The sequence below is a fragment of the Heterodontus francisci genome, chromosome 27 (assembly GCF_036365525.1).
Source record: "Heterodontus francisci isolate sHetFra1 chromosome 27, sHetFra1.hap1, whole genome shotgun sequence".
NCBI classification, from domain to species: Eukaryota; Metazoa; Chordata; class Chondrichthyes; order Heterodontiformes; family Heterodontidae; genus Heterodontus; species Heterodontus francisci.
The window spans coordinates 13442740-13457544 of NC_090397.1; the positions used below are offsets into that span (position 1 = coordinate 13442740).

A 14805-nucleotide genomic window follows, 5' to 3' on the forward strand; every position below is an offset into this window, starting at 1 on the left:
TTCAGGACATCAAGGTGGGAAATGTGCAGTCTGAACTGTGCACTCTGCAGTAAAGCCGGGCTACCCGACTACATGTCGGGTTTGGGTCGGGTCAGGCATTTAAAAAAAAATTAAAGGACCTGGGCATGGGTCAGGTTTTAATTTTATACCTGAGCCAGGCTTTAATGAGACTCCCTAATGTTCCTGATCTACATCAACGATTTAGACTTGTGCAAACTGGACACCTTTTCAGACTACTAAACTAGAAGGGGAATGTTACGACTGACCGCTCCAGTCAATGCCCCCAATCAAAATATACGATTCTGATTTGTGGTGGGAGAAACGCATTGTTAATTGAATCCTGTCCCTCTGCAGATTGCCTAAAATATATCAGTTAAACTTTACAAATTAAAGACCCAGCCAAATTGTACCCTCAATTAACCCCTAAATGAGGCTAACCAAACAAAGTGTCTTTAAATCAACAAATTAACTGTTGAATTAGGAAAACTAAATTCGTAAACGCTAAGATATAAACAACATTTAAAAATAGAAAACATTAGAGTCCTTGCAGATTTATGATCCTGCAGGATCTGGAACAGTCCGAGGTTGCTTGAAGTCTTCACAGCCATCTGATTGGGGGGGAGGGGGGGTAAAAAGGTTCTTCAACAGTAGTACAGTCATTAGTCTAATTCAGAAGTTGAAATAGTTGCTGCTTCTCCAGTGATGAATTTTAACAATTAACAACTTGCAAACACTTTTTTAAATCAATTTGGCTTTAGAATTTTTGAGGGATAAAAGATTCAGTCTAACTTCCCTCCCTTCCATTTAAATTATCAGATTGTTTTGACTTTTTTTTTTAGAATTTTGAGAACGATAAATAACAGACTAAATTCTCTTCCTTCAGTTTAAATGGTCAGAGTACTCATTTCAGGTGCTAACACAGCTGTCTGTTTTTCTCAGTTAGAACAGACTGTTTCCACTATAAGCCAGTTCAAAATTAAATTGTAACAATGTATCCCTTGATCTCTGGTCCTGAATGGCTATATCCCAGGCAATGAGAATGCACTCTTTGATTCAGTCTTTAGAGCTTGCTGCCTTAAGGCAGTACAGCTCCTTTTCCAGTCTTAAAGGAACACTGCATTCTTCCGGGGGGGGAAAAAAACTACAGGATCATAACACTGAACTTAGTTGAAGGAAGTAGCCTGGAATCTCCAAAAGGAATTGGACAAAAAGTGTAATTGGCAAAATAGTGACAAAACATAATGCAAGTGCAGGGTACCTCATAGCAACGAAGTATTGTGCCTATGCTAGAATCTACAAATAGCTAAAGTAGAAAGGATCTGGGTATGATCCATTTAAGTCAGAAAACAGCAATAGAGCAAGTGGACTTGAGTCAAATGTGCAGACTACACCTTGAATAAATGTCAAAGAAATCTTCAAGTCCTGATTTTGCAAAGGACCATGAAGTTGTGCTGGGATCAAATGAATGAGTTGCAAGAAAATGCTCCAGAAACTGGAGCTCTGGCTTTGAACAGGCTAACTGAGGTGTCATTAAAAATAACTATTAAATAGTGACACTAAGGTTACTGCCATACCATAAAGCAATTTTTTTTGTAATGAACCATGAGAAGTTCTTTATTGTAGATGCCAGAAAGAACTTCACATAGAATAATTGTTTTGAGATGTGGCTAGCACTGGCAAGGCAGTATTGCCCATCCCTAGGTGCCCTGTGCCTAATTACAATCAACTAGTAATGAGATTAGAATTATATATGTAGGCTAGACAAGAGAGGGTTGACTGGTTCCCTTACCTAAAGAGGGATCTGAACCAGTTTTTTTGCCAAGGTGGCTGCTTTTAGGCATGTTTGTGATGCCAGCCCAGATTTCTTGCTGTCTAAAGCTAAGTACTGAAACTGACAAAAAGTGGAAAATGTTCCACAGGATTGGGACTGTGGCCATGTCACATTTTTGGAAACTATTTGGACTTGAGCCCAAATAATTTCAACATTGAGACACCAGATTGGAGTATAGTTATAGAACTGACAAAATGCAGTATCTAATAAGCAAACTCCAGTGTAGGAAAAATGTGGCCATATACTCCTGGGAAAATGTCTAAATGGAGTAATGGAATAGAGAGATCTCTGGGTACAGATATACCCATAACCAGAAATTAACTTAATTTGACCATAAATTCAAAGAAAGAACTAAGGTCATTCTAGTGAGTATTGAAAGGCAGGGCAGTTAACTTTTTGTATGAAACATTGCTTAAACCATGCTTGGAGTTCTATGTACCATTCTGGTCTCTTTTTTTTTATGAAGGGTATAGAGGCACTGGCAAAATGGAAAAAATGGTTTACTAGAATGATACCAGAAATGAGGTTATAACTAGTTCAAAGACTGAACAGGCTGGGGACTTTTTTTAAAACCCCTTCAGGAAAAAGTTGACCTGAGATCTTTTATGATTGAGTGGTTTTGATGAGGGAAACTAATGTTCCCACTTGCAGGGGATACCAGAACTTGGGGTCATAAATACAAATCAGTAACAAAATAGGGAATTGAGGAGAAATTTCTTGACCTGTAGAATTAGAATGTGGAACTTGTAACCACAAGGAATAGCTGAGGGAAATAGCATAGATGCATTTAAGGGATGCTGGATGAAGACTGGAGAAAGGAATTGGGTGTTAATACGGTCAGATGAAGGAGACTTGTGTGGAGCTAGACCAGTTAGCCAACTGGTCTGTTTGTGATGTAAATACAGTGTACTTTCACAAATTACCATTGCGGTAATGAACTTGAGGTAGCACTGAGTCAGACAATTGAGTTCAAGATTCACTCCAGACTTGAATACATAAGGCTGACAGGACAGGCCAGGGCAGTTCTGAAGGTGTTGCATTGTTGGGTATCCTTTTTCAGCTGAGGCATTTAAACCAAGGCTTTATTTTCCCTCCGGCTGTCAAAAATCCCATCTCACTTTGAAGAGCAGGCAAGTTTTCCTGTGCTTTGGTTAACTTGGTCCCTCAACTATCACTTCAGATTTCCTGGTCATTTATTTATGGATTTATTTAGAGATACAGCACTGAAACAGGCCCTTCAGCCCACCGAGTCTGTGCCGACCAACAACCACCCATTTTTATACTAATCTTACATTAATCCCATATTCCCTACCACATCCCCACTATTCTCCTACCACCTACCTACACTAGGGGCAATTTATAATAGCCAATTTACCTATCACCCTGCAAGTCTTCAGCTGTGGGAGGAAACCAGAGCACCCAGTGGAAACCCACATGGTCACTGGGAGAACTTGCAAACTCCACACACAGTACCCAGAACTGAACCCAGGTTGCTGGAGCTGTGAGGCTGTGGTGCTAACCAATTTCTTATTGCTGTTTGTGGGACATTACTTTGTGCCAAGTTGCCTGGTGTATTTCATAACATTACAGCAGTGATTACACTGCAAAAGTACTTTGAAGCACATAACTGAGGTTAGAATGATGCTATATAAATCTAGTTTGTCTCTGGGTTGGTAGTTTGGTACCATCACCACAAGGCCAGTGGTTCTCACTTTTTTGGTTGAGGAATTCCTTTCCAAATGGATTGGTAATCACAGATCCCCACGTGTAAATGCGTACCTGGTTGAACTTTCATTTTGGCACTGTTTAAGTAGTAAATTCTCCCTCTAATGAAGCTAAACTTGCCCAGTTCCCAAGCACCAGCCTTGGTAACAGGTCTGCCTGGCAATCTTCCTGCCATGCTCAGCTTTGTGAAACAGCCTGTCCTCTCTGCAGTTTAGATGTGGCAGCTGCACTTTGCTCCAAACCCTCAGCAAGCCTGGTTCTGACTGCCACTCACTCATGTACTGCTCAAGTATTTTGCAAACCCCAGTTTGGGGAACATTGCACAAGGCTGTTATAGTTATTCTGGATAGGTAGTTAAATCCCTTTTCACCCCCTCTTTTTTTTTTCTCCCCCCACACCCCCACCCCCCCTTTGTTTTAAATCAAGGTAGTTGGATACCTTGGGAACTTTCCATCGTGCCATCACCCCCTCCCCACATAATAGATGAGCAAGGCTCTTCAGCTCATTTAGTTTTGATATTTCCCATCATTATTGAATTGACTTTTTCCTTTAACACTAGATGGAGCTCCTGCTATGGAGGCCAAAGGACACTTGGCAAGATTGATATTTCCCCTATGCCATACATAGAGGTGATGGCGCAGATTGCTTTGTCCTTTGTGGGATGTCGAAGCGAAAGGAACATTAAGACCCAAACTTGCATACTGTGCTGGCTGTATTAAAAGTTGCATTTGCATTGTAAATTTAACCACTTTTTAAAAAGCAATATATTCTGAGCATTAGTTTTAGAGGGTTTCTGTAATTTTTCATTTTAAATTGAGTATGCCGAAGCATTGGTTCAGTTTTGGGCATCGCCATTGTAATTGAGCTGGACAAAGGAAATGTAAGTTTCTTTAGATGTTTCTGCATGAAGGTATGGCAATGGTATTAATGCTTTAATTGCTGTTTAACTTTGGGCACTACATTTTAGGTTAAACGCAGCAGGATCCATCCACCGAAGAGGTGCCTTGTGATGACAAATAGTACTGCAACGCAGACACTGGAAAAACGTTTTCGGCTATTTGTGGAAGATGAAGCCTATGCTTCCTGCTTGAAGAGTCCTGTGTATTTAAAACCCAAGAAAAATGCATCTTGCCCAAGTCCAAATTCAAAAAGAGTAAACACTACAAAAACTGCTGGTGCTGCTACCAAAAGATACTTGCAATTGCCATCAGGAAAATCTCCTGCAAAGTCAAAAATCTTATCTAAGTCAAGAGATTCCAGTGCCTCTCCTGTTAAAACAAACTGCTGTGTTGCTACAATTTGTCATTCCCCTTCAACGATCTCTGGCTCTGCCTATTCTCCAGCAATGAAAAGAGCAAAATCATCAAGCTTGGCAAGTTTGCCCATTGCCAGTAGTTCAAATGCAAGCCATACTTCAATATCCAAGGCCAGCAATGCATGTTTGAAGGAAAATGGAAGTATAAATTCAGCGCACACGTCCTCAACCTTTGAATTGTGTGCAGGTGGTTTTGCAATCTCCTCTGCTTTAAAGTCTGCAGGCTCTTCTCCAAACCCAGCACTGGCTATTTTAGCAAATGGTGCAAGTGACTGGATTGATCTCCTGGATGATGATGAAGAAACAGTTGGTAAGTTTCTGTTGTCTTTTTATGGGGAAATTTGTCAAGGGTTTGTCCCATGCTGTAGCAGTTTGCTTAATGTAATTTTGAACCCTGATCAAAATGATTCACATACTGGCAGTCCTAGTTAAATTTTTTTTTTGGCATGAATTTGGCAGAATCACATTGTACAGGAACAGACCATTCAGCCCATCAAGTCTGTTTTCTCCCATGAGCCACCAAGTCTAATTCTACTCTTGCTTACACTCAATTTTCCTTTTAATCTATTTAAGCAACTATATAATTCTATAGTTGTTTAGTAGTACAGAGCTTGAGTATTGCTGAAAATAGACATGTTGAAGCTTTTTGTCTTGTGTTCATTGGTTATTCTTGCAATTATCCCAATGTAAGGGAAAACAACTTATACTGCATGAGAAGAGAGTGCTAATTGGTTGGCAAGTGAACTCTGGTAGAGGTGTTGCCATGGCGAATGCACCAGTTTATGGTGACTGATAGTTAACTGCCAAGCTTCATTTAAAGTTAAATCTGGCAGCTTGACTGGTCAAGACATTGCCCTGAGGAGTGAGCTAGCGAATGGCTGTTGCTTTTTTTAAAGCTGAAAACAGGCGTAATGTTTGTACATATTCTTTGTTTTCAAAGGACAGGGCCCAGTGTATTATATGTAGCTTCCAGTACATGCAAATGTGTCACACTGTGAGCCCTACTGAATCTTAAATTGGTTGTCAGCGTAATTCTTTGCATACTAGATTATTTAGCAAATGCAGTCCAATTGTGGAATTGCATCTAATGTTGGATACTGCTTCGAGTTTTGCAAGCACAGGCTGGTAGGGTACAGCCCATACTTTGCAAACAGCAGAAGGGACATGTTTGAGATCTGCCAGTCTTTGGGACATATGGCCTATATACCATAAGATACCTATGTGATTCCACATGGTTCACTCCTCCGGTCAATGCCTTGACCAGAGTCCAGCTGCCTGGTTTAAATTTTAAACAAAGCTTGGCAGTTAACTGTCAGTCACCGTAAACTGGTGCATTTGCCATGGCACACCTCTACCAATCAGGGTTCACTTGCCAACCAATTAACACTCTTTATGCATTATAAGTTTTCCCTTACATTGGTTATTCAATTGTCCTGTGAATGCAAGACGAAAAGCTTCATGTCTCTATTTTCAGCAATGTCTAATTCCTTTTAAGACTGAAAGAATTCCACATTGTAACCACCTATGTAAAAGATTGCCCTTTTAGACCATAATCTTATAACTACTGATAAGGGAAAATGTTCCATTCAGAATTTGAATCTTGAGTGCTCGAGCCACTTAAATTCATCTTTAAGAAAAGTCGAGCTCTCGCACATTGTGAACTGCTCAATGAATGAACTTAATATAAGATGTAAGAATCAATTTCCTTGTGAACCCAGTAAAATTTGCATTAATTGCAGACCACTTAGTGTCGCAATTTAATTTGTTCAAACTCCTAAATGATCTGAAAGGTCTTTAAATTAGTGAGTGAAGTTCCCAATAGATTACTAGGACACTTTTATTTTTCTCAGCAAAATACTGTGCAATATTTATTTTAGCTCATCTGGTGGGCCATAGACAACAGGCTGACAAATTTAAATGTTGATGCATAATTTTTTTCTAACTGCTCTTTATCCGAATATTCAGTAGGCCCTTTTCAGTAATTGCACTATTCATTCAAAACATTTAGTAGCTTTATGGTGCTTTCATGTTGAGTTGGGACCCACATTTAAGGAGAATATATTCTCCAACAGCAACTGACTGTTCTAAGTTGTCCAAAGAAAATGTCTTGTAAAGTATTGACAGTAAGTACTAACACTCAACTTCACCCAACTGGTTTATGCTTCCCAAGCCATATCCCACCCTTTTTCATTTAACCCCATCACTCTATCCTATTCCTCTGGCTCATGCTTGGCTTGCTGCATCTTAAATGCATCTATGCTGTTCACCTGAACTCCCTGCAGTAGCCAGCTTCACATTCTCACCACTCCGGGAAAAGTTTTCTCACTGAATTCCCTCGTTTCTTTAGTGATTGTAATTACAGTCCTTGATTTTTGGTCTCTCCCAGAAGTGAAATATCCCTACATCTACCTTGCCTTTATTGAGTCACCCCCAGTCTCTCGTGGTGAAGAACCCAATTTTTTCTGATGCCCTTTTTATTTCATGGGATGTATCACTGGTGAGTCCAGCATTTGTTGTAACAAAAACAAGAAATGCTGGATTCACTCAGCAGGTCTGGCAGCATCTGTGGAAAGAGAAGCAGAGTTAACGTTTCGGGTCAGTGACCCTTCTTCGGAACTGACAAATATTAGAAAAATCACAGATTATAAACAAGTGAGGTGGGGGTTGGGCAAGAGATAACAAAGGAGAAGATGCAGATTGGACCAGGCCACATAGCTGACCAAAAGGTCACGGAGCAAAGGCAAACAATATGTTAATGGTGTGTTGAAAGACAAAGCATTAGTACAGATTAGGTGTGAATATACTGAATATTGAACAGCCGCAAGTGCAAACCTAAAGAAAAACAACCTGAAAAAAACAGTGGGTAAGCAAACTGAACAAACTAAGATGAAATGAAATAAATGCAAAAAAAGATTGTAAAAAATGTAAAAAGGAATGTACAAAAAAAAGGGAAGAGAAAAAAACTAAAAATGACTAAAAATTAAAGTAAAGTGGGGGGCTGCCATGCTCTGAAATTATTGAACTCAATGTTCAGTCCGGCAGGCTGTAGTGTGCCTAATCGGCCAGCATTTGTTGTCCTTGATAAGGTGGTAGTCAGCCACTGCCTTAAATTGGTATAGTATACCACAGTGCTGTTGGGGTGTTCCAGGATTTTGACCCCCGACAGTGAAGGAATAGCAGTACAGTTCCAAGTCAGGATGGTGAGAGACTTGGAAGGGAACTTGCAGGTGGTCTTATGCACCTGCTCCCTTGTCCTTCTAGGTGGTAAAGGTCACAGGTTTGGAAGATGCTGTCGAAGGAGGCTTGGCGAGTTGTTGCAGTGCATCTTGTAGATATGCACTACTGTCACTACTGGTGGAGGGAGTGAATGTTTAAGGTGATGGATGGGGTGCCAATCAAGCAGGCTGCTTTGTCCTGGATGGTGTTGAGCTTCAATTGTTGAAGCTGCACTCAACCAAGCAAGTAGAGCGTATTCCATTATGCTCCTGACCTGTGCCTTGTAGAGGGTGAGCAGGCATTGGGAAGTTGGGAGGTGGTTATGCATTTCAGAATTTCCAGCCTCTGACCTGCTCTTGTAGCCACCATATTTATATGGTTGGTCTGGTTAATGGTGATCCCAGGATGTTGAGGGAATTGGTGATTGTAATGTCAAGGGGGGGGCTAGTCACTGCGTGTCACTTAAGTGGCAAGTGACATTCACGCCTCACGCCAGCCCAAGCCTGCATGTTGCCCAGATCTTGCTGCATATGAACACAGACTGCTTCAGTATCTGAGGAGTCGTGAATGTTATTGAACATTGTGCGATCATTAAATATCCCCACTTCTGACTTTGAGGGAGGGAAGGTCTTTGAAGCAGCTGAAGATGGTTGGGCCTAAGTCACTGCCCCAATGAACTCCTGGGGCTTAGATGTTTGCAACCACAACGATCTTTGTGCTGGGTATGACACTAACCAGCGGAGAGTTTCTCTCTCTTTCTCCCCACCCTAATTTCTGTTGACTTCAAATTTGTTTGCTCTCTGTCAAGAGCATGCTCTCGTGGCTGTAATGGGGTCTGGAACAGTGGCCCTGATGGAACCCAAACTGAGCATCAGTGAGTAAGTTATTGCTGTGTAAGTGTCACTTGATAGTACTGTTGATGACCCTTCTACTTTGAGAGTAGACTGGGGCAGCAATTGGCTGGATTGGATTTGTCTTGCTTTTTGTGGATAGGACATACCTGGGTAGTCTTCCTTTGCCTAGTAGATGCCAGTGTTGTAGCTGTACTGGAACAGCTTGGCTTGGGGCATGGCTCATTCTGGAGCCTAGTCTTCAGTTGCCAGGATATTGTTGGGGTATCCAGTGCCTTCAGCATTCCTCATCACGTGAAGTGAGTTATATTGTATGAAGGTTGGCATCTGTGATGCTGGTGACCTCAGGAGGCAGAGATGGACCATCCACTTGGCACTTCTGGTTGTGACTGCTTCAGCTTTGTCTTGCACTAACATGCTGGGCTCCTCTCCCATTTGAGGACTGGGATGTTTGTGGAGCAGCCTCCTTTTAATTGTTCACCATTCAGGACTGTATGTGGCAGGACTGCAGAGCTTTGATCAGATCAGTTTGGTTATGGGATTGCTTGGCTCTGTCTATAGCATGCTGCTTCTGTTTAGTGTGCATGTAGTCTTGTGTTGTAGCTTCACCAGGTTTGCACCTTTTATTTTAGGTAGTCTTTTTCCAACAATTACAAGGTACTAGCTGCCTGTGGATAAGAACAAGGGTGCATGGAAGATGGGAAAACTGATCACAGCCCATGGTGTAGAAGACCATTCATGTGGGGGAATAAAAAGAAATGTTAGCAGGGATGGCATAGTCAAGGGAATAGGTACTGTTCTCTGCAGCTGAGACCAGGAGTTCCAAAGATTCTGTTGCCTGCCTGGTGCTAGGGTTCAGATGTCTTGCAGGTGAAGTAGGAGGGTCCATGTAAGATTCAACGACTTAATTAAAACTAAAAAGTTCTGCAGAGTTGGAAGAACTGGTTTCTAAATTAAGCAGAACCTCACGTCGTATTCTGGCTTACTATCTGAGCCACACACAAATGGGCATAGGGTCAAGCAGCGTAGAGTGTTAAGTGCTTGGTTCAGTGGTGTGGGTAGTGGGAGTTTTGAGTCATGGACACTGGCACTAGTACTGGGGGAAAAGAGGGAGTTGTTCTGTTGGGATTAGCATTTTGGCAAATTGTGTAACTCGGGATTTAAACTAAAATTGTGGTTGGGGGGTGGGGGTTGTTGGGAGGGAAGGAAAAAGTGGGTCAATATGAAGGGAAATTTAGAATCTAAGAAGTTGAGGCAGTGGAGTGAATAGGTAAAGACAGGCCAAGTGGGACATGAAGGGACCGAGTTTAATGCTAAGTGCATCAGTAAATAAGGTCCCTGCAGAGAATAGCGGTTTTAAAAAATTAAAGGATCGTTATCTGCACAAGGCATTTGTCGACCAACTAGTAGTGCAGAGATTTGATTTAATTGCCATAAAATACATGGTTGCAAGGTGACCAAAGTTTTTGGAAATAAACATTCCAAGGTACTTAACATTTCAAAGATGGAATGGAAAAGGAGAGCGGATCAGCCCTGATAAAGGATAACATAAGGAATGTAGGAGAATCTTTCCTCAGATTAAGTAGAATTATGGTGTGGAGATTAGGAATAACGAGGGTCAGAAAATGCTGGTGGGAGTAGTTTTTATAGGCCTCCTAGCCATAGTTTGACTGGATGAAACATTAAGCAAGTGTTGCGACCAGGTGAGAGGTCTAGGGATCCCCCTCAGCCTTCACCTGGTCTTACTATAACGGGGTTTGATTTTAAACACCATGTTTTTAGCTTCCCCCTTGGTGAATCCTTGTTCATTGCTTTCTAATTAAAAGGCAAAGAAACCAGCACAAACAAGCTGTCTTGGGTTTAAAGAAAAGTTGAAATTTATTTAAATTTAAACTCTAATTCAGTTCACGCCTACGGATACACGACGCGCCGACACTAGCATGTGCATGCAATACACACGCAGGTAGAGACAAAGAACGGAAGAAATAAAGTGGAGAAGTTTGAGGCAATATCTGAAGAGTTGTTAGGGTTCTTCGAGCTCACTGTGGAGTCCTTGATTGTAGGTAGATCTTGCTTTTTGTTGGGGCCCAGCTATCTTCAACCTTGTTTGCTGTAGGAGGCTCTTCTCTCTTGGGGTTCATGTGTCTTCAGTGGATTCAGAGGCTTGTGAGAAAGATGGGAGCAAACAGACTTTCTGCCGAAACTGTACAAATTCAAAAAACTGACCCGCAGATTAGAGTCAGATACAGCACCGAAACAACAGGCCTTTCGCCCCAACGAGTCCACGCTGACCATCAACCACCCACTTGCACTAATCCTACATAAATCCCATTTTCCCTCTTGCATCCCCACCTTCCCTCAATTCTCCTACAACCTCCCTACACTACGGGCAATTTTGTTTTTACAATAGCCAATTTACCTATCAACCCGCAAGTCTTTAGCATGTGGGAGGAAACTGGAGCACCCGGAGGGAACCGTGGTCACGGAGAACATGCAAACTCTGCACAGGTAGTACCCAGAACCAAAACTGGGTTGCTGGAGCTGAGAGGTTGCGGTGCTAACCGCTGCGCCACTTAATTGTGACTAGCTGGTTTGACCATGTCTGTGTTCGGTCAACCTGGAGTGCAAACTCTCCCACCTTCAACGTCTGGTGATCAAAAGTCCATTGTGGGTTGAGTGTGTCAGGAATGGCTGCTTTGTCCTTCCAAACACTTAATATGCAAATGTCTTTTCCAGCCACAGCTGATTTGTTTAACAAGTCCTTTCTTCACTCCAGTAATGGTTTAAAATCAATGTTCATGACAAAATTAATGTGCCTCATTCTTGGTAGGTGAGGGCCTAGCATGACCAGCAATAATTGGGACTTGTGACAAAGGCAGTGCAATAATTATGGGGGACTTTAGATTAGACAAATCAAATAGGAAAAGATTATCTGGAAGATGAGTTTGTAGAATGCTTTTGTGACTGGTTCCCAGAACAGTACCTAGTAGAACAAAATAAAGAAGCTATTTTAGATCTAGTATTGTGTAAGGCAGGGTTAATTAATCTCAAGATCCTCAAAGGAAAAAGTGATCATTTAATTTAATTCCATATTAAGTTTGAGCGTGACATACTTGAAACCAAAATGAGGATCTTTAAACTTGAAACCAATTGCATAGCTAGCTCTCATAGTTGAGGTTGATTGGGTATAGACTAAAAAGTATGGCAGGAAATACAGTGGGAACATTTTAAAGCAACTATTCAGAATATTCAACAATGTTCCATTAAAAAAAAACTGATCCGTCTGGCTTACTATGGAAACGAAGTATAGTATTAGATGAAGAGGCTTAATAATAGTTCACCTGAGGATTGGGAGAGTAAATAGAGATGAAGTGAACATTGATTCTTTAGAGGCAGAGATAGGAGAAATTGTGGGGAAATGAGAAAATGGCAAAGACATTGAACAAATATTGTCTGCCTTGACAGTAGAAGACTCTAATTCTCTACCAGAAATAGTTAACCAAAAGGCTGCTAGTGAGGAACTTGAGGATGTACTTTCTCTGATTATTGGAGAAACTTGAGGGAATAAAAGCTGCCATTCCCTAGGACCTTATGGCCTATATCCTAGGATTCTAAAAGATGAAACTGCAGAGATGGTGGATGCACTAAGATGCTTTTCCAAAATTGAGAACTGTCACAGCAGATAGGAAGTTAATGAATATAACCCCATTATTCAAGAAAGCAGAGAAAACTGCAGGCCAGTTAGCCTGACGGTCATCAAGGAAAATGCTGGAATTTATTGAAGGAGTCTTAATGCACTTGAATCATATGATCAGGTAGTCAACATATGTTTTACAAAAGGGAAAGTGTTCAACAAATTGTAGTTTTTGTTTGAAGATAGGTCTAGTAGGGTAGATTGTAGTATACTTGAATTTCCAAAAAGCATTTGATTTTAAGGTGCCACATTAAGTTAATAGGCAGGATGCGGGCTCATGGAGTTGGGGGTAATAGCATAGATGGAAGATCAGATGAACAGACAGGAAGCAGGGTAGGGATTAAGTTGGCAAGCTGTAGCTAGTGGAGTGCTGGAACCTCTGCTGTTTACAATCTGTTAATGACTTGGACTAAGTGATGTATCCAAGTTTAATACAAAGCTAGGTGGGAATATATACTTGAGGGCACAGACTGCAAAGACTTAGACAAGTTATGTGAGTGGTCAACTAAGTGGTAGATGGAGGAAAATATGGGGAAGCGTGAGGTTATTTACTTTGGTAGTAAGCAATTTATTTAACGTGTAGAATTTCTAGATGTTCCGAGACATTGGTGCACTTGTATAAAGAACATAGTTGGCTGCAGGTACAGCAAGCAGTTAGGAAGGCAAATGGTATGTTGCTGTTTTATTCCAATCCCCTCGCAATAAAAGGAAGTCTTGCTACAATGGTACAGGGCTTTGAGACCACGCCTGTAGTACTGTATGTAGTTTTGGTCTCCATATTTAAGGAAGGATGTACTTGCCTTGTGGTGCAAAGTGACTAATTGGTCCCTGGAACAAGGGCTGTCCCAAGAGGCTGAGCAAGTTGGGTCTGTAGTCTCCCGAGTTTAGAAGAATTGGGTGGTCTTGAAAATTGCAAGATTCTGAAGGGGCTTGATAGGTAGACACTGGGGTTGCTTTGCCTGGTTGGGTATTTAGAGCATGGGGAACAGTCCCATGATAGGGGGTTGATCATTTAGGGCTGAAATTTCTTCACTGAATCTTTGGAATTTTGCACCCCAGTGTTGTGGATCCTCCATTGTTGTGTATAGTCATATATGGCACAGAAGGAGGCCATTTGACCCATCAAATATGTGCTGACTATCCAGTCAGTCCCACTCCCCTTCTTTCCCCCCCCCCCCCACTTGATCCCCATTGCTATGCAAGTCTATTGCCTTCAAGTGGCTATCCAACCTCTTCCTTGAAGTCAGATATTTTTGATCTTGGAATTGAGGGATATGGGGAAGAGGCAGGAAAGTGAAGTTTAGGCAAAAGATAAGGCATGATTGTATTGAATGGCACAGCAGGCACGAGGGACCATATAATGTATTCTAGTAAATCTATGCACTTTCCCCAGTGCCCCTCCTTTTTTATCTTGCTGCTCCCAAGTGTGGTCTAACTAAATTTCTATACAAGTTGAACATAAATTCTGCATTTTTTAAGCTTTGTACCTCTAGAAATGAACCCCAGTGTTTGCTTTCTTTTAATGGCCTTATTAACGTGTTGCTTTTTCTGACCTATCCATCTGTTCACCTACCTCATTTAGACGCTCATTTTGCAAAAGTATGTGGCTTTATTCTTACCAATGTATTGCCTTGTATGTGGCTGTATTGAAATTTGTCTGCCAATTTAAACATCCATTCTGAGTTTGATAGGAGTGTACTTAATACAGGAAGCTAACGTAGTGTATGAACTGGGAATCCGAGGTATACATTCAAAATTATTAATATAAATGAAGCACCAATCCTTGTAGAATAATACTTTCCACCATTTGCAAATCCAAGTAACTACCTTTTTAACTCCTACTATTTTTTGTAGCCAACTTGCTATTCAATCTACTTGTCCGCATCTCCATGTTCCAACCTTAGACTACAATGCCATACCTTTTATTAAAGGCTTTGTTGAACAGTAGTAGGCCATTCAGTCCCTCAAACCTTTCAATTAGATCATGGCTGATTTTGTACCTCAACACCTTTTGATCATATCCATTCAATGCGCTTGCTTAAACTAACTTACATTTCAGTTGACTCAGCCCCTGTGACATTATGCATTGTTCTTCCCCTTCCATATTCCTCTGTCTCCAACTTTCCTCTTCTGCTCTTCCATCCCCTCCATGATCACAGCACTACTGCAATAA

The 14805-nt window shown here is 41.3% G+C and overlaps 1 protein-coding gene across 11 annotated transcripts in view; it reads left to right on the forward strand.

Annotated features, from left to right (window-relative positions):
* The window catches only part of si:ch211-59o9.10 (uncharacterized protein LOC561841 homolog), an 82199-nt gene that overhangs the window by 48691 nt on the left and 18703 nt on the right, over nucleotides 1–14805 (forward strand). For all 11 annotated transcript variants that reach the window (XM_068058860.1, XM_068058850.1, XM_068058854.1 and 8 more), the window contains one exon: nucleotides 4524–5181. In XM_068058860.1, coding sequence (XP_067914961.1) covers nucleotides 4566–5181 — 616 coding nt within the window. In that variant the 5' untranslated portion in view covers nucleotides 4524–4565. The remainder of the gene's footprint in view (nucleotides 1–4523; nucleotides 5182–14805) is intronic.